Below are 16,326 nucleotides of genomic sequence, written 5' to 3' on the forward strand. Positions count from 1 at the left end.
AAAGGTCCATGGCATTTGGCGAGAGAGCTCTCTGAGCATCAGGTAAAGTGGAAAATGAGCCAACAAGTACTGCCATGTGCGAAGGAAAGGGGCAGAACTTACCCCTGAGCTTCCTGGTGGCCAATGGGAAAAGGGAAATCTGATCAGTTACCTAGGTTGTGAGGTCCATGAAATTTAAAAAATTTCTCCAAAGGGATGCAGTAATTTCTCATGTGTGAGTGAGTGGGGGGCATCTTTATAAAGACAGTACTATGTATATATTATTACTATTATTACTATTACTTTTGCTACTTTTGATAATAATCCTCACAGCAACCTCATGAAATAGACACGATCATTATTCCCAGTTGACAAATGAGGAAACTGTGCTTCAGGGAATTAACATGACCTGCTCAGGATCATACATCCAGGAAGTCCTTCTCTAAATCCTGGGATTGAATCTGTTCTGAGTTAGATGATGACATTGGGATCCCTGGGTCTATGTCTCCACAAGTAAGCAGACAAATGAGAAGTATAAAACCATTACAAGTGGCGACCAAACTGGGAAGGAAACTAGTAAGGGCTCAGATCATTTAAAGAGGGTTGTCAGGGGCAGCTTCTCTGAAGAAGTAGTGTTTAGGCTGTGATATGAATGACAAGAAGGCATGAGGCTTCCAAAGATGAAGGGGAAATACAATGGAATATGATCCAGTCACAAAAAGGAATGAAGTACTGATTCATGCTATAGCACAGATGAACCTTGAAAACACGATTTTAAGTGAAAGAAGCCAGACATAAAAGGCCACATATTGTATGATTCCAACTATATGAAATATCTAGAATAGGCAAATCCACAGAGAAAAAAATAAGTAGACTAGTGGTTTTCAGGAACTAGGGAGAGGGATAAGTGGGGAGTGACTGATTAATGAGTATGGGGTCTCCTTATGGCGTGATGAGCAATTTCTGGAACTAGATAGTGGTGATGGTTGCACAATACTGTGAATGTACTAAACATCATTAATTGTAAGCTTTGTATTGTGTGTATTTTAACACACACACACACACACACAAAGATGAGGGGGAAGAAAATTCCATACAGAAGGAACCCCAAGTTCCTCGCAAAGGCCCTGGGGGCAAGAACAGGCTTGATGTATTCTCAAAAGAGCCAGGAGGCCAGTGCGGCTGGAGAGGAGCATCAGGGCGGATGTATGGGGGGTGGGGGTGGGGACATGACTTAAGAGACACAGCCAAGAGCCAGATCACACAGGAACTAGGAAGTGAAGCTAAGGAACTGGGATTGTATCTACCTGCAGTGAGAAACCTCAGTAGGGTTTTAGAGGGAAGTGGCGTGGCTTGGTTCACATTTCAGATTACTCTGGCTCCTCCGTGGAGGAAGCGTTGTGGAGAGTGGTGGTGATGAAGATAAAAGACATTATGTCTCACTGGAGACAGTCAGGATCTGGGGCTCTAGTGGGCTGAAGGTTGACTCAGGAGGGGCCCAGGTTGGCTGGCCCACTCCTGGAGCGTTGCTGAAAACTCAGCCTTCATTTCCTTCCCGCTAACCAGAACTGTCCTCAGCAGGCAGGTGGACCTCCTTTTAACCCACCACACTCCTGCTAGCTGCATGTTACCTTTCCCATTTTACAGAGCAGGAAACTGAGGCAGAGAGGGTGACTGACTTGGCTAAGTTCCTGTAGCAGGGTGAGGAGAGGGGACAGAGGACAGAGGCTCCTTGGGTGCTGTGCCCTGGGCTGGGTGCTGGGGATGATCTGGAGATGTGCCTCACTGGAGTCCCTGCCCTTGTGGAACTCACAGACAGGTTAAGTCACCTGGCCGAGTTCTCTCAGCCAGCAAGTGACAGGACAAGGTGTAAACCCAGCCATGTCTGGCACCAAAAGCCACATTCTCAAGCGTCCTCAACCCCAGATATAAAGTACTGGGAGTCACAGGGTAGACTACAGTGGCCATCTGCTGAAAAAGCAGGAGCAGAACTCAGGAAGATCCCTGGCTAAGGTTGGAAGGATGAGTTGGAGTTTTCCAGGGGGAGAAGGGGAGGATGTTAGAAGGAGCAACACAAGCCATAAAGGGACTTCCCTGGTGGTTCAGTAGCTAAGACTCCGCGCTCCCAATGCTCCCAATGCAGGGTGCCCAGGTTCGATCCCTGGTCAGGGAACTAGATCTCACATGCCGCAACTAAAAGGTGCCATGTGCTGCAACTAAAAAAAAAAAAAAAGATCCTGCGTGCCACAACTAAGACCTGGCTCAGCCAAGTAAATAAATAAACAAAAACACAAGCCATATAGACCTGGAGACAAAAGAGGACTTGGTGTGGTTCCTGAGGTGTGCTATTACCATCTCTCTGAAGCCCTGTTGTGTAGCTTGCCCTCTTCCGTGGTTTAAATACTGTCACTGTGGCTGATTTCAAGCCACCAATGTGAAGTCTGAATATAGAGTTGAGAAGAGATGCCTACTACCACACCATCCTATAGTATTTCCCAGAGTAGAACAAGGGTCCCAAAATTTAAGGCAAAGCCAAAACAAAAACAAAAACAAAGTCACCAAAACCAACACACCCAGTAATCAAGATAGTATTTTAATGCAATATTTTTTTAAATTCAAAACTAATGGAAAAATAAATAAAATATAAAAAATTTAAAGACAGGATCTGACCCTTCACTTGGACCACTCTGCCTTATCCTAATCCTGGCCCTTGTTCTAATAAAACTTTATTTACAAAAATAGACAGCCCATGGTCCTAGTCTGCCAACTTCATTTTTTAAACTATTGCATTAAAATAGCATTTCCTTCTTACAGGTACAATAGCTGTAAATAACCTTAAGACCATCAATAATTATAAAATATAATAAAGTAGGAAGTGATGAGTTTTGAGTATGATTACTTTTATTTTAATGTATTTTATTGGAATTTAATTTTTAGTAGTTAATTTAGTAAAAAGTTTAATTTTTAGTAATGATTGTGTGTAAAACCAGGTCACAAAATTCCTGAAAATTTAACAACCGGGGCCAGTGCTAGCTGGCCCCAGTACTTCGCTGTGTTTTTCTCACCTGGAGAGAAGCCCTGTGTGATAGAGCCAGGGTGTGAGGGGAAATGGGGCCACAGAGGTCTATAGTTTAAGGTCTAAGCCACCTGAGTTTAATTCGGGTTTATCAAGATTCTGTTCCGTTCTGTCTAAATTTGAATCGGCCCAGGCCTCCAGCTTCCAGAAATTTTGTTCGTCCCCAGCTCCGCCCCAGCCTCTTCCGGCCCCGCCCCTACTCCTCCAGCGCCGTCGTCATGACAACCGCGTCCTCTCGCCCACCACTCCCACAAACCCTTAGCGCTCCCATTGGCTAAAAGTTTGCAACCGGCAGGTCTCCCTCGCTCTCATTGGTCAGTTGATCGCGGTGGTGCCAGCCCGCCCACTCCTATTGGCCGACTGATTGAAAAGGGCGGGGACTATGGGCAGCAGTTGTGTAGGGGCCTTCGGATCCCAGCGCCGCACCGAGAGGGGAGGGAGAGGACGTCTCGGGTTATTTGGAAGGATAAAGGTGAGGGGGGTGTGAAAGGGGCGAGAAGTCAGCGGAGGTGAGAGGGGAATGGGTGGGCAATGCAGACACGATATTTGGGGACTCCCGGGTTGTTTGTCCCGCAGGGCGATGACCACACCAGCGGGCTCGGGCACTGGCTTCGGCTCTGTGTCCTGGTGGGGCCTGTCCCCGGCGGTTGACCTGCAGGCTGAGAGTGAGTCGCCCACTCAGGACCACAAATCATCCGACACAGCGGCTGCTTTCACAGCCTGGCAGACACTAACGTTCTGGCGCTAACGTTCTCTGAGGCTCCGAGGGCGGGGGGTGCCCTCCAGTGGACAGCCTAGATACCTCTGCGAACTACGAGTCCCAGAACGCTTAGAGGCACAGCTCCTTTTAAAACCAAGGCCAGGGGTGCAAGTCCTGCTGGGAGTTGTAGTCCATCGTTCTGGGGGTGGCTTCAGGGGGCCCTCTCCAGGCCACCAACCCCAGCCCGCTGTCGTCTTGTCAGGTCCTCCTGTGGACCCAGACTCACAGGCCGATACAGAGCACGGGACCCCCGAGCTAAATGTGCTGCTGTTGGGCTCCGTGGATGGGCGACACCTGCTACGGACCCTGGCCCGGGCGGCTCTCTGGCCTCGAAGGAGGTTCCGTGTAAGCTGGGATTATGGGATCCTGGAAGGAGGAGGATGAAGATAAGAGCACAGATTCCTGAGTCCTTGAGGGAGGAGGGAGCTGGGGACCCAGACTCCTAGGTTCTGAGGAGGGAAGGGGCTGGGGTTGGGGACTCCTGGGTTGAAGTGGGAGGAAGAGCCTAAGGATCAAGTCTCCTGAGTAGTGATGGGGAGGAGGGTTCTGAGTGCCCACACTCCTGTGTTTGAAGGAGTGGGGCTGGTGTACAGGTCTCCTGGGTCCTGTGGAAGGAGGGGGCTGAGGTTTCCCACTCCGGGGTCTCCTAGGGGCCAGGAACACAGGTCTCAGAATCATTCTTCCCTGTCCATCCTTCCAGTTTTATGTGCTGGAGAATAATATGGAAGCTGTAGCCCGACACATGCTGATTTTCTGCCTAGCCCTGGAGGATCCTGAGAAGATGGGGTTGCAAGGTCAGCAAAGACCCAGCAATCTGGCCCCCAGCTCCTTCCCCCTCCCTGCAGGAATTCTGGCATTTCAAGGGTGTGGTTAAACATTTTGGACATTGTTCCCTATTTCATCACTTGCTCACTTGTTTGGTAGCCTTAGAGCCTCAGCTTTTCCCACCTTTGAAATGGGGATAAAAGATAATACTTCCTAGAATCATTTAGGGAATTCCAGGAGAAAAGCCAAATAAAACTCTCAGAACTGTGCGTGACACAGTGTAAGCATTCAAAACCTCCTCGCGAGGGAGAAGCCCAAAAGAGATCAAAGGGCTTCCTGAGAGGTAGTGAGTCCCCCAGATGTGGGGAGGGTTTGGCTGAGCTGAGCTCAGTCCTGCCCAAAGCCTCCCTCAGGCCTGAGTCTCCCTTAGTTAGAGGTGTGCACCCCAGGGAATCTGCGTGGAGGAAGCGGCCTTGGAAGTGAGATTATAAGGAGGAGGGGGAGAAGGAGGATTTGGGTGGGAAATGATTATTTCCCAGTAACAAAAACTTCAGTTTAGTGCCTAGAGCAGAGTGTAGACTCAGGCAGGCTGTGTTCAAATTCTGACTCTGCTTGCTGTGTGACCTTAGTTGCGGCAGGTGAACTCTTAGTTGCAGCATGCATGTAGGATCTAGTTCCATGACCAGGGATCGAACCCGGGCCGCCTGCATTGGGAGCGCGGAGTCTTATCCACTGTGCCACCAGGGAAGTCCCTTTTGTAAGATTCTTAATTAAAATGAAAATATTCAACACTTTAACACACATAGATCTTCATCTCCATCTATATCTATATACAACTTTTCCTTTTTTAAGGCAAGGGAAACAAACATGAAATTCAGGATTGGGGTTACCTGCAGGGGGTGGGAAGGAATAGGCGAGGAGACCTAGGTGAGGTGTAAGTTATTCTTCGTGTTCTAGCTATTCGGGTGGGTAGGGAGTTTGCCTGGGTCCGTTGTGCTCATTACACGACTATGGAATAAGAAGATCACTATAAAGTGGGTAGGCGTCACCTGCACGGGTCTCATTTCTGGGCTCACTCCTCTGCCCCCTCCTCTAATTTTCTCCCCCCTCCCTGCAGAGAGGAGCGAGACCTTCCTGGAGGTGTGGGGGAACTCGCTGCTGCGCCCGCCTGTGGCCGCCTTCGTGCGCGCCCAGGCCGGCCGCTTGGCTCGCCTCGTCCCGGAGCCCGATCGCCTGGCGGAGCAGCTGCCCTGGCTCAGCCTGGGCGCCCTCAAGGTGCCGCCGCCCGGCCTGCGACCGTCACCGGCGGGGATCCGGGTGGCGGCGGGAAGTATGGGGATGGGCAGTCCAAAAGAGTTTGCGTTGATGGATCGAGCTGAGGGCTCCCCGGCTCCCACAGTGGGATATGGCCCTGGGGGTGGCTTCTACTCTCGGAGCCTCAGTTTCTTCATCTGAGAAAAAAGAGAATCGTTCCCACGCCCTAGGAGGGAAGGGAGGATCAGGTAAGAGAAGCCGCGGTCCCTGCAGCCGCCTCTCCTTCGTTCTGTCTCCACGCGGGCCTGGCCGCGCAGTTCCGCGAGCGCGACGCCCTGGAGGCCGTGTTCCGTTTCTGGGCCGGAGGGGAGAAGGGGCCCGAGGCTTTCCCCATGAGCCGCCTGTGGGACTCGAGGTTGCGCCACTACCTGGGCTCCCGGTACGACGCCCGGCGCGGTGTCAGCGACTGGGACCTGCACATGAAGCTGCACGATCGCGGGGTGAGGGCTGGGAGGAGGGGCCTGGGGTCTCCAGTCCTGGGTGTGTAGGAGGAGGGGCTGGGGCTTGAGGAAGCAGCGGTTGGGGGCCCCGAATCCTGGGTCTGAAGGAAAAGGGTGCCAGAGGCCCTCAGTGCTGGGTCTTTGGGAGGAGATCCTGGGATCCATATACCAGATTCACTGAGGCCTCTTCTTGCATCCCCCCACTCCAGGCCCGAGTCATCCACACCAGTGAGTTCCGGCGCTGGAGGGACACAGGAGTCGCCTTTGAACTCAGAGACGCCAGCGCTTATCACGTGCCCAACCGGACTCTGGCGTCCGGTCGCCTCCTGAGCCACGTGCGAGTCCACTCCCTGCCCTGGCTGCTGCTTCTTTTCGGGGGCCCAGGAGTCGGAGTCCCGAACATCGACCTCACCCGTCTCCTCTCTCCCTGATTTCCCAGCGTGGGGAGCGCGTAGCAGCGCGCGGGTACTGGGGGGACATCGTCACGGGGCCCTTCGTGGCCTTCGGCATCGAAGCTGACGACGAGACCCTCCTGAGGACCAGCAACGGGCAGCCTATCAAGGTTTGAGGCTGGAGGCGCTGGGGCTGGAGGCGAGTCCGCGAGACCCCGCCCCCTGCCGTCCAGGCGCCGCCCCCTACGCGCCCCCTCTCTACTTCCTAGGGCCAGTCTGGAAGTGTAAGCTTGCCCGCTAGATGCTAGCTCTGGGGGTGGGGGAGTGTGGGGGTGGCGTCCTCTAAGCCTCTCCCCTGCCAGTCCGGCCCCGCGGTCCTAGCCCCGCATCCGGCCACGCCCCTTCTCCCCTAAAGACTGCGGGTGAGATCACGCAGCACAACGTGACGGAGCTGTTCCGAGAGATGGCCGCCTGGGGGCGCCCGAGAGCCGCCCAGGGAGACCCCGCGCAGGTGCAAGGCGACGCGGATGGAAGCCCGGAGCCTGGTAAACGACGGACTCAGCCTTCTTCCTTGAGATGGGAAGTGGGGCTCGGGTGATCATGTCTGAGAGAGAATGGGACCCGGACCCCCGTCCCGGGCTTCAGGCTCCTGGTGTTTCAAGTCCAAGCATGGACTGATATGGTATCTAATGCCTGGACAAGTGACCTCCCCTTCCCGACATCCGGTCTATTTTTCTCTCTTCTCTTTGAGCTTCTCTCCCTTTCCTAAATCCTCACACCATCCTTACCATCCTGAATTCCAGTAGTAGAATTCTCATCCTACCTGCAGAAGTCCAAGAGGCTGAGAACATTTTAACAAGGTTAAGCTGGGTCCCAGCTTAACGCCGGAGAGCCCCCCCCCCCCAAATCTGGTCGTGCCTCCTTCTACCCATCCCCTAACTTGGCCCTCCCGGGTGAATGGATGTCTTGTGTGGCCATGGGCCAACCACTCTTTTCTTCTCTTGAATCTCAGTTGCCTAGTCTGTAAAATGGGTCTCTGCGTGCCAGGCCAATCTTCCCAGAATTTTCCAGGAATTTGCCTAAGAGAAAGGATGAGAAAGGGCTTGAAGACAGACAAGGCGAGTCATCTCCAAGCTTTGTCTGTCTGTCTAACCCTGCCAGTCTTCCCTTCCCCAGCAGCCCCTGTCCCGGAATCCTTCGCGGTCCACTTCCTGTCCCTCGGTTCTGCCCTGACCCTCCACCACAAGAGCTGCTACAAGGGACGGTTCCAGCTTCTCTACATGGCTTGTGGGTAAGAGGGCCTGGGAGGTTCCCAGATTTCCCTCCCCCAACCCCTCTTCCCTCAGACCCAGGAATCCAGGCCTCCAGACCCTCCTTAATCAGTGTCTAGGTCCCCAGCCCGCCTCTTCCCTCAGGACCTAAAAGTCTGAGCCTCGGCCCTCCCCTTTTCTCTCCGCAGGATGGTCCATCTTCTCAGCCCTGAGCTCGGGGCCTGCGTGGCCCCCGGAGGACGCCTCATTGTAGAATTAGCCCAGTGAGCCAGCGGAGAGCAGGGCGGGGAACTTCCAGGCTGGGGGCGGAAAGCCAGGTCCCCTAACACGCCGCTTCCTGGTTCCAGGTTCCTAGTGGACCTGCGGCAGGAGCAGCTGCAGGGGTTCTCCACCCGGGTTGGGGAGCTAGCACAGGCGGCTGGATTCGCCCCACAGCCGGGGGCCAGGCGCTCGCAGACCTTCGCGCGCTTCTACAAGGCCGGAGACTCTGCTCCCAGCCACAAGGACCCAGCTGTGGGATCTGGGACTCCGCCCCCTGAAGTCCTGGCCCCGCCCCTTGAGGCATCCAACCCTCCCCCCGAGGACCTGACCCAGCCCCTTGAAGGCGGGACCCTACCCTCTGAACCCCTCAAACGGCCCTCAGAGTCTCAGGCTTCACTGTTGGAGGCTTTGGTTCCACCCACAGGGAGTCAGACCCCCAAACCAGAGAGTCTGACTGTACCTCCAGAGACCAACTCCCCAATCCCTAACTTCTAAAGTCGGGTCCTAGAATCAGAACGCGCCTCTGGAATACTCAATTATACTCCCAGCATTCTCACTCAGCGCCAGAGGTGTCGCTAGAATTTCAGATTCCATTCCTGGGATTCTATATTTTATTCCTAGAATTCTAGATTGTTCTCTTGAGTTCTACATTCCACTCCCAAGACTCTAAAACCAGCCTGGAGATCCGGCCCTGGGGCTCAGGCCCTCTGCGTGGTCCCGTCATCCCCAGGATCCCATTCCTAACTAGGGCTGGGGGTGTCTCCTCTCACAGGCTGGTCAACACTAGGGTGGTCCAAGTAAAGAGAGCCAGATCCTCTTCTCCGTGTGTCCATGTGTCTTTCCTGCCCTCAGTCTGTCTCCAGGGCTGGGAGAGGGGAGGGGCAGGAGTGTTCAAGAGAGGAGACTCGAGACCAGATTTCTGGGTTCCCAAGAGGGCTAGGGGTGAATTTCTCCGTGCTGCCTGCTGAGAGCCTGGGCACCCCACACCTGGATTCTCAAATAAATCAGCAAAATTTATGGATTGGCTAACAGGTTTGGGGCACTGAAACTGACCATAACATGGTAAAAAAAAGTTCCAGCCCTCAAGGAGAATTACAATTTAGTGAGGGGGCGGGGCCTAGACTCCTGGGTCTGAGGGAGGAGGACGTTGGGGTCCGAACTCTTGTGTCAGAGGGAAGAGGGGCTGGGGGCCTGGACTCCTGTGTCAGAAGGAAGAGGATTTTGGGGGCCTGGACACCCATCGGGGTCTGAGGATGGAGAGGTTGGGGGTCTGGACTCCTAGGTGGGAGGAGGGAGGGGCTGGATTCCCAGGCCGCCAAGATGGAGGGGTGATCCAGCTGGAGCATGGCCCGCCCCAGCCCTCACGCGCCCCGTTATCTCGAATCCTGGGCAGGGAGAGGAGGGGGCAGCAATATATTTAGTCTCTGTCCTCGCCCTTTATCTCAGTGTCCTCAGTGAGGCTTGAGCAGACCGGACGAGACAGAAGCCCCAGGGGCCTTCAAGGTCACTCCGGACGCCCCCTCACTGACCCTCCAAGAGCCCCTTGTCCCCTGCTCTGCCTTCCGCAACCCCTGGCCTGAGACTCAGCATGGCGGACCGGTGAGTGAAGATTGGTAACCGGGACTCCTGAGGCCCGAGACAGTGTCGGGTAGGGGGGTGATCTCCCGGGTTCCTGTGAGGGGTGAGAGCTGCGAGGTTGGACTCCAGGCCTGAGAAGGGAGGTAGGGACAGGACTCCTGGGCATCGGAATGAGGTAAGAGTCTGGGAATCCGACCCCTAGGAGCCGAGAAGCGGCAGCTGGTGGGCCGGACCTGTCGGTCAGAGGGGCCTCTGGGGTCCCTTAGGACACGGCGTGGACAGGACCCAGGCCTACCATTAACCCCCTTTTCCTGGTTTCTCTCACTCCAGGAGCGGCGATGCGGTGAGAGTCGGCGTGGGCTGGACCCGCCTGGCCAGGGAGGGCGCTGCCGGGAGGGCTCTGGGGCGAGAGGCTGCAGCCCTGGAAGACTGCATGGAGAGGGGCTGGGGAGGGGGGTGTCCCTGTGATAACTCAGCTCCGTTCCCCCAATCCCAGGCGGGGGACCCGCGCCCCGCGCCACCCCTTGTACGACGCCGCTCCTCAGCCAACTACCGCGCCTACGCCACGGAGCCGCACGCCAAGGTGAAGGCGGGGCCAGCGCGGTGGGCGGGGCCGGGCGGGACTTCGCAGGGTCTGGATTCGGATTCTTGGGTTACCCGCAGCTTGGGGAGGAGGGGCGGAGCCAGGGCCTTTACCAGACTTTGGTCGTGGGCGGAGCCCAAGCGGATGAGGCGCTTCAGGGGCGGAGCTTATCAGAGGGCTGGGCTCTGATTGGTGAGAGCTTGCCTATGGGCGGAGTCCCGCTGCCCGTGGGAAATGAGATTGCTTAGAGATGGTGGGGGGAGGTGCGTAGCCAGAGACACCACATTGGTGGATGGGAGTGAGGGGCGTGGCTTCCCGTAGACTGAAGGCTGGAGTTGGAGGCGGGACTAAATCTGGACCTGGCTTGAGGGGGCGGGTTCTGAAGCCCCTCCAGGCGTCCTCCTTCGGATCCTCCTCGCTCATCCTTCCTTGCTCTGTCTCACCCCGGCAGAAAAAGTCTAAGATCTCCGCCTCGAGAAAACTGCAGCTGAAGGTGCGATGAGCCTGGGGAGAGTGCCTAGGTGTCTTCAGGGAGCGGGGCTTGGAAGTTGGGTGGGGCTTCGGAAGAGCAAGTGGGCGGGAGGCCCTGCAAGGGAGGGGCGGGGCCTTGGAATGATGGACATCAACCTTGGGGGGGCAGGTCTCTGGAAGCAGGCCTGGGATTAGAGGGCGGGGCCCGGCGGGGGTGGCTATCCCGCTCTGTCCTCATCCCCATACCTGTGCTACCGTACCCGTCGTCCCCTCCCCAGACCCTGATGCTGCAGATTGCGAAACAGGAGCTGGAGCGGGAAGCAGAGGAGCGGCGAGGAGAGAAGGGGCGTGCTCTGAGCACGCGGTGCCAGCCTCTGGAGCTGGCCGGGCTGGGCTTCGCGGATCTGCAGGTACCCGCTCCAATCAGGGACTCCTGCCTAGCCCGGGATCCGAGGTTCCTACTGTCCGATCTTGCATCCCTTAGGACTCAGGGGTACAGTTACTATGCCCCCTTTCTGCTCAGGACCTTCGGGTCCAATCTCCCAATTCTTACCCTCAGGAGGTCAGAAATGTGGCCTGCAGCTGCCTAAAATCTCAAAACCCAGAGGTTGGTTCCTCCAGCCCACTCCAGTCCAGATTCTCAGAACACCTGGCTCTGGAGTTCTGCTTTGTTCGCAGTTCCCCAGGGTCTGGCTTCAATCTACTCCTCCAGGACCAGATGTCCAGGTCCCCAGCTCCTCCTCCCTCAGACCCCAGGAGTCCAGACCCCCAGCCTTCCCCCCACCACGCACACTGCATTCCTCCACCAGGACTTGTGCCGACAGCTCCACGCCCGCGTGGACAAGGTGGATGAGGAGAGATACGACGTGGAGGCGAAAGTCACTAAGAACATCACAGAGGTGGGAGACACTGGGCCGTCTGGGTCGCTTCAGGGTAGGGGGTGATGCCTGGGGCTCTGGTCTCAGCCTGGACCCTTGCAGCTGCTTATGGTTGCAGACACCAGGAGACCCAGGACAACTGTGAGCCTGGCAGGGAGGGGGCAGAAGGATGAGTACAATACGGTCAGGGAATGCTGTTCCAGGCAGAGGGAACAGCACATGCAAAACCCAGGAGATGGGAAAGCGGAAAATATGTTTGTGAAAATGTGTGGCTGGAGCCTCAAGTGTTGGTAAGTGAGTTCAGGTGTGGGCCAGGGAACTGTGAGATGCGTGTAGCTGGACCGGGATGTGTCAGTAGTTTTCAGAGATGAGGCTGGGGCAGATCAGGTTCCAATTTCAGGATGGGGATCTTGGATTTTGTCTCGAAGGCGGTAGGAGCCTAAGCTAGGTAGAACCTGGATCGGGATAGGAGGGAAGCGCAGGGTGGAAGCGTGAGGCAAGGAGGAAGTGGAAGGAGGGGTCTCCACCTCCCTTTATGGCTGCTACCAGATCGCAGATCTGACCCAGAAGATCTTTGACCTTCGGGGCAAGTTTAAGCGGCCCACTCTGCGTAGAGTGCGGATCTCTGCGGATGCCATGATGCAGGCACTGCTGGGGACCAGGGCTAAGGAGTCCTTAGACCTGCGGGCCCACCTCAAGCAGGTGAAGAAGGAGGACACGGAGAAGGTGAGTGTGGCTAGGTCCAGGAAAGGGGGTGCTTAGGGGAGAAGGTGTGTGTGTGTGAGCAATTCTAGGGACTAGCCTGAGGGCAGGTGGCACTTGAAGTTGTGGGGAGAAGTATCTGGTAAGGGTCTTCCACAGGAAGTACAGGAGGGACACAGGAAATGCAAGAGGAAGACAGAATGTAGATGCGGAAGACAGGAAGCGCATTAGGGAGAATGGAAGTGGCAAGGAGTCAGGAAGTGCATGATGTCTCCAGGATGTTCATGAGAGAAAAGGTGTGCATGAGGGAGCCAGGAAGTCCAAGAGGGAAACAGGAAGTGCAGGAGGGAGACAGGAAATGCAGAGGGGAGACAGGAAGTGCAGGAGGGAGACAGGAAGTCCAAGAGGGAGACAAGAAGTGCAGCAGGGAGACAGGAAGTGGGGCAAATTGGAAGGGATCGTCTGAGGGGACAAGAAGTGTTCCAGAGCCAGACTGTGTGAGGGGCATCCGGAATAGAGTGGCCCAGCAGGCGGGAGGGCAAGCGGAGGATATCTGAGAGCCTGTAGACCAGGAAGACACCCTAACCTCTGACCCGTTCCTCCAGGAAAACCGGGAGGTGGGAGACTGGCGCAAGAACATCGATGCGCTGAGTGGAATGGAAGGCCGCAAGAAGAAGTTTGAGGGCTGAGCCGGCCTGTGCGCAGCCCTGGTCCTGGCCCTGAGGACGGCCCCGAGAAATAAAGCTTCTCTCTGAGCTGGGAGTGGCTGTGTGTCTATTACCAGGGGGGCTTAGGTGTGAGAGAGGCGGGAGACCTGAGGGCCAGGCACCCCCAAAGCCGCAGCGTACATCAGGAGCAGAGCTGGGTCTCCACGTGGGGCTGCACAGAGGTGCCGAGACCAGGGCCCAAAGACAGACACACAGGCACGGACAGACTGAGTCAGAGACCCAGGGAGAGAGAGCCAGGCAGAGACCCAAAGGGAGAGGGAAAACAGGCGGAGATTCATAGGAAGAAGTGCACAGGAAGGAGAAACAGAGACAGATATACACAGAGAGACAGAGATGACCTCGCCCTGGAAGAGACAGAAATAAGGACCCACAGAGGGAGAACTGCAGATACAAAGAGACATCCCCCCCCACCACCACACACACACACAAGAACTAGAAAGATAAAAACAGACACAGAGCTAAAGACAGACAGAAACCGAGTCACAGAGAAGCACAGGGACACCTGGAGACACAGACACCAATAGCCAGACATCAAGAGAGGCAGATACTCAGAGACACCCGCAGAAATGCAGAGAGAAAAACTGGCGACACAGAGACAGGCAGAGTGAAGAACTCAGAGACAGAAATGCAGAGAGAGGCCCAAAGCCAACCCCTGAGAAATGCATAGAATCAGAAATTCGGAGAGACAGACACTGGCACTGAGGGGTGAGGAAGCCCCTAGAGTTCAAGGTTGTGGATTGGCTGGGAAGGGGGAGGGGGATACCAAAAAAGATCAGTGTCCGATGGAGGTGGGGAGTGTGAGGTCCTGTGGGCCTGACACACCCCCTCCCCCCCCCCTCCCCCTCACACACCTGTTTCCCCGTTTTAGCGCCTGTTGTCACCCGGGTGGAATCCTGGTGGCAGACAAAGGGATGAGGGTGGGGAGGGGGGGACAGAGAGATGGACAGAGACAGAGGTGGAGAGACGGAGAAGCTGAGACAGACACACACAGAGAAACACAGACGGAGAGTCATAGAGACAAAGGAGAGATAGAGACAGGGAAACGGGGTATGGGAAGTGGAGGCCCAGAGAGACACAGAGAAAGGGACCCCTTCATGGAGCTAGAAGGGGTCCCTTGTACCCCTTTCATCAATAAGCATCCTCCAAGGACCTACTGCGTGCTGAGCCCAGGGGCTTCAGAGCATAGTGTGCCGTGTGATCTGGGAGATGGGGAGCCCGAGGGTGGCCTGACCCAGCCTGGGGTTCCTGGACAATGCTTTTGGGATGGAGGAGAGGCCTTGGAACAGCCAGGAGGTGCCTCGATCCCGAAAGTGGAGCCAGAGTGGGGGCAGGGCAGCCTCTGAGTGTCAGGAAAGGAATTCTCTACCCCTCCCTCTCCCCCTGGGGCGGGGCTGAGCCTCCCAGTATAAACTGGGGGTGCTTCAGCCTGCCCGGCAAGACTACCCCACCACTCACGCCTCTGCAGACGCAGCCTCAGGTAACGGTCCCAGAGGAACTGGGGATGGAAGGGAACGTATTAGGACTTGGGGGTTATAGAAGCTGGGAGTGCAGGGTTTGGGTGTCCCAGAATATAACATCTTAGGACCTCGGAGGTCTGAGTCTGAGGGAATCTCAGAAACTGGGAGTCCCTGGGCTTGGATGACAGACAGTCTGGGTGTCAGAACTGGGGGGCAGTGTCTCAGAATCTGGCGATTTAGGAATCGAGGTCGCAGAGTCTGATGTCTCATGATGGGAGGTATTAGAATTTGTAATGTCATATTTTGGGGTTTCATGAATCAGTCCCCTGAGTTTAGGCATCCAGATTTTGGGGTCTCACAGTCCTGAGGTTTCAGAATTTAGGGGATGTCAAGACCTAGGGGGTCAAGATTTTAGGGCACCCATAATTGGGAGTCTCGACAGTTGGAGTCTCAGAATCTGGAGATATGAGGAGTTACTGGCTTTCAGAATTCATAAATTGGGGTCTGTGGGTATGGGGATTTTGTGGGGTCTCTCAACCTGGACGCCTTGGAGATCTCAGAGATTGGGGAGTCTTAGTATTTAGGGGTCAGGATGAGGTCTGGGGACAGAAGCTGCTCTTATGTGTCCTGTCCCCTCCATGGCAGTGGGTGAAGGTGAAAGGAGGCGACAGGTGGGCAGATAACCAGCCAAAGGGGAGGGGACCTGGGGTGGGAGAGGGCAGCGGGTATGATTAATTATCCTAGAACCCCCCCCTCCACGAATACTTCTCAGGAGATGTCCTCTGTGTCACTCTCTACGACATCTCCCCAAAATAGACCCTGGGGGTGGGGCAGCTATTGTCTTCGGGCCACTGTCCCTTCCCAAATACCTTCTCCTAATCCCTACTCAGATCAGGTTCCTACGGACTTGTCATAAGACAAAAGGGGACAGCTGTGGTCAGGGGGCGGGGGCTGCAGCCTTGGGGCTCTGCCCGGACCGTATCTCCCAACGCGCTGTCTTCACCCGCGGTTTAGGAGTCTTTAGGAGTTGGGGGTCCCCAGCCCCTCCTCCCTCAGACCCAGGGGTCCAGACCCCCAGCCCCTCCTCCCTCAGACCCAGGGGTCCAGGCCCCCAGCCCCTCCCCCATCAGACCCAGGACTCCAGGCCCCCAGCCCCTCCTCCCTCAGACCCAGGAGTCCAGGCTCCCGGCCCCTCCCCCCTCAGACCCAGGGCTCCAGGCCCCCAGCCCCTCCCCCCTCAGACCCAGGGGTCCCGGCCCCCGGCCCCTCCTCCCTCAGACCCAGGAGTCCAGGCTCCCGGCCCCTCCCCCCTCAGACCCAGGGCTCCAGGCCCCCAGCCCCTCCTCCCTCAGACCCAGGGGTCCGGGGCCCCCAGCCCCTCCTCCCTCAGACCCAGGGGTCCCGGCCCCCAGCCCCTCCCCCCTCAGACCCAGGGGTCCCGGCCCCCAGCCCCTCCCCCCTCAGACCCAGGGGTCCCGGCCCCCAGCCCCTCCTCCTCTGGGCCCCACCCCACTCCGCCTGTTCTCTGCTGCTCGTAGGTCACACCAGGACACCAAGATGTCGGACGCCGAAGAGCAGGAATATGAGTGAGTGATGCTGGCAGGAGGGCTGGGGCCCTGCAGCGGTGGAGACACCTCCCCCCGCCAAGGCGCCTAACTCTCCCCCTCCCTC

The 16,326-nt window shown here is 56.3% G+C and overlaps 2 protein-coding genes across 6 annotated transcripts; both read left to right on the forward strand.

The window, feature by feature from the left end:
* The first annotated feature begins 3,440 nt into the window (after window positions 1-3,440).
* On the forward strand, window positions 3,441-9,078 carry DNAAF3 (dynein axonemal assembly factor 3). 4 transcript variants are annotated; one of them, XM_059905700.1, is made up of 12 exons: window positions 3,441-3,527; window positions 3,632-3,720; window positions 4,018-4,160; window positions 4,516-4,609; window positions 5,698-5,855; window positions 6,065-6,334; window positions 6,544-6,669; window positions 6,774-6,896; window positions 7,142-7,271; window positions 7,903-8,017; window positions 8,186-8,260; window positions 8,345-9,078. In XM_059905700.1, exons 2-12 carry the CDS (start codon window positions 3,636-3,638, stop codon window positions 8,751-8,753), a joined length of 1,728 nt encoding a protein of 575 aa, XP_059761683.1. In that variant the 5' UTR covers window positions 3,441-3,527; window positions 3,632-3,635; the 3' UTR covers window positions 8,754-9,078. The 4 variants fall into 4 exon arrangements, with proteins under 4 accessions (XP_059761683.1, XP_059761684.1, XP_059761685.1 ...); XM_059905701.1 differs by having other exon boundaries at window positions 7,906-8,017; XM_059905702.1 differs by having other exon boundaries at window positions 6,152-6,334.
* A 105-nt stretch (window positions 9,079-9,183) lies between these two features.
* On the forward strand, window positions 9,184-13,225 carry TNNI3 (troponin I3, cardiac type). Of its 2 annotated transcripts, XM_059905790.1 has the most exons (9): window positions 9,184-9,519; window positions 9,705-9,857; window positions 10,167-10,179; window positions 10,333-10,419; window positions 10,871-10,912; window positions 11,169-11,300; window positions 11,700-11,789; window positions 12,318-12,494; window positions 13,076-13,225. In XM_059905790.1, exons 2-9 carry the CDS (start codon window positions 9,847-9,849, stop codon window positions 13,157-13,159), a joined length of 636 nt encoding a protein of 211 aa, XP_059761773.1. In that variant the 5' UTR covers window positions 9,184-9,519; window positions 9,705-9,846; the 3' UTR covers window positions 13,160-13,225. The 2 variants fall into 2 exon arrangements, with proteins under 2 accessions (XP_059761773.1, XP_059761772.1); XM_059905789.1 differs by lacking the exons at window positions 9,184-9,519; window positions 9,705-9,857; window positions 10,167-10,179; window positions 10,333-10,419 and having other exon boundaries at window positions 10,501-10,912.
* The last annotated feature ends 3,101 nt before the right edge of the window (window positions 13,226-16,326 follow it).

Source organism: Balaenoptera ricei, chromosome 19 (assembly GCF_028023285.1).
Source record: "Balaenoptera ricei isolate mBalRic1 chromosome 19, mBalRic1.hap2, whole genome shotgun sequence".
Lineage (NCBI taxonomy): Eukaryota > Metazoa > Chordata > Mammalia > Artiodactyla > Balaenopteridae > Balaenoptera > Balaenoptera ricei.

Coding starts and splice junctions, on each gene's coding strand:
- DNAAF3 (XM_059905700.1), top strand. CDS start 3,636: ATGACCACACCAGCGGGCTCGGGCACTGGCTTCGGCTCTGTGTCCTGG. Junction 4,610..5,697: donor TGAGAAGATGGGGTTGCAAG/GTCAGCAAAGAC, acceptor CCCTCCCTGCAG/AGAGGAGCGAGACCTTCCTG. Junction 8,018..8,185: donor CTTCTCTACATGGCTTGTGG/GTAAGAGGGCCT, acceptor TTCTCTCCGCAG/GATGGTCCATCTTCTCAGCC.
- TNNI3 (XM_059905789.1), top strand. CDS start 10,712: ATGGGAGTGAGGGGCGTGGCTTCCCGTAGACTGAAGGCTGGAGTTGGA. Junction 11,790..12,317: donor TCACTAAGAACATCACAGAG/GTGGGAGACACT, acceptor GGCTGCTACCAG/ATCGCAGATCTGACCCAGAA. Junction 12,495..13,075: donor AGAAGGAGGACACGGAGAAG/GTGAGTGTGGCT, acceptor CCGTTCCTCCAG/GAAAACCGGGAGGTGGGAGA.